At 35.6% G+C, this 1,658-nt stretch overlaps 1 protein-coding gene across 6 annotated transcripts in view; it reads right to left on the bottom strand.

Moving 5' to 3' along the window:
• Window positions 1-1,658, bottom strand: part of mia3 (MIA SH3 domain ER export factor 3) — an 18,846-nt gene that overhangs the window by 16,644 nt on the left and 544 nt on the right. For 3 of the 6 annotated variants that reach the window (XM_020603853.1, XM_020603855.1, XM_020603856.1), the window contains exons 2-4: window positions 815-849; window positions 576-709; window positions 382-468 (exon numbers count right to left, since the gene is read on the bottom strand). In XM_020603853.1, coding sequence (XP_020459509.1) covers window positions 382-468; window positions 576-709; window positions 815-849 — 256 coding nt within the window. Of the gene's footprint in view, window positions 1-381; window positions 469-575; window positions 710-814; window positions 850-1,196; window positions 1,216-1,446; window positions 1,454-1,658 lie in introns of those variants that run through there. The other 3 variants (XM_020603859.1, XM_020603857.1, XM_020603854.1) reach the window with 3 other exon arrangements.

Below are 1,658 nucleotides of genomic sequence, written 5' to 3'. Positions count from 1 at the left end.
GCCACCTCATCAGGAGCATGCCCAGGCGTTGTAGGGAGGTCATACGGGCACGTGGAGGCCACACACACTACTGAACCTCATTTTGACTTGTTTTGAGGACATTACATCAAAGTTGGATCAGCCTGTAGTGTTGTTTTCCACTTTAATTTTGGGTGTCACTCCAGATCCAGACCTCCATGGGTTGCTAAATTTGATTTCCATTGATAATTTCTGTGTGATTTTGTTGTCAGCACATTCAACTATGTAATGAACAAGGTATTTAATAAGAATATTTCATTTATTTAGATCTAGGATGTCTTATTTTTGTGTTCCCTTTATTTTTTTGAGCAGTGTATTTAAAATTTGTCTAATTAATTCACTTAGTCAGCAACATTTTCATACCTCTGCTTTAACAATATGCTCCTTGTCAGTATAAACACGGTTAACTGCAAGAAGATCCTTTGGGAAATAGCCAAATTTATTTGCAACCTATTGACACAAAAAAGAAGACAACATGTTGAGGAACATAACTACAGAGGCCAACCCAGCTGTTATTTAGTGCTGATTAACTATTTTCCATAGTACAGTACACTTACACTTCCGGCCCATATGTCTGACCTTCTGCCTGACAGTTTGTAGTATACATAGATAGTTTCAGATTCTTTAAAAGACAAGAACCGACAATCTGGTCCAGTGAAATCTTTCACAGCTTTTCCCCGACACAAAAGCACTGTGAAAAGAAAATATAAAGAACAGAACAGGTTCAAAATTGTAAGCTTTAACAAAATATTATATTTACCAATTGCTAATTTCAAAATCTGAAGCAGGCACCAACCTTTCAAGGAGGCAATCACAACACAAGCACATAACCTTTTTTGGGTTCACAGTCAAAAGTGTTGAAAAAACGTAGAAAAAAAAAATCAACTGGACTTGTTAATTCCTTTTCATTATCAATTAACGTGACAGCTATTTTCTTGATCAGTTAAGCATTTAGCACATGCATTGTAAAAACAAACAAACAAAAAAACTCATTACAATTTCCAAAGCTGAAAATTTCACTTTTTTCATCCAAACAACAGTCAAAAACTGAAATGTACATGGTCTAAACATATGCATATATTTGACACAAAATACAGTTGTGATCCTGGCTATAGTCTCAGATTTGACCTAAAACACATTTAACAATCATTAGAAAATAAGGGAGAAAAATTTCTCACTGGCTGTGTTGCTGCTGTGACTTTGTGCTAATGTGTCTAATTTATATAGTTGTATGACTCAAAACTAGCTTTCCCTGATGATGTAGGAATCTCTTATCACCCACACCAGCCTTTTGGGTTGTAATTAACACTTTGGTAACATTTACAGGTCAATGTTATCTATAATAACAACTGTAACAGTCTCATCAGGCTTGATCTGTGTTTGGTAAAGTCGAGCTATGTAAGTTGTAATATAAAATAACATACTAACTGTGTTAATGTGAAGAGATTCTAACGTTACATTTAATGGGTTTGCTAAGCTAATACCACAGCCTGCAGAGGTACGTTAATGTTGTCAACAACATGTGATGCGACAACCAGAGAAAATGTGGCTTAGCAACAGAGCCATCGAGGCTGGCACTCTGTAAATTCATGTTAGCTATTGTTTGTTCCGGTACTACATTAAAATTAACAGCGCTTTTT

This window comes from Monopterus albus, unplaced genomic scaffold, assembly GCF_001952655.1.
Source record: "Monopterus albus unplaced genomic scaffold, M_albus_1.0 scaffold63.1, whole genome shotgun sequence".
In the NCBI taxonomy this organism is placed as follows: Eukaryota; Metazoa; Chordata; class Actinopteri; order Synbranchiformes; family Synbranchidae; genus Monopterus; species Monopterus albus.
The sequence above is the reverse complement of the archived record's forward strand: the minus strand, read 5'-3'. Positions and strand labels throughout refer to the sequence as shown.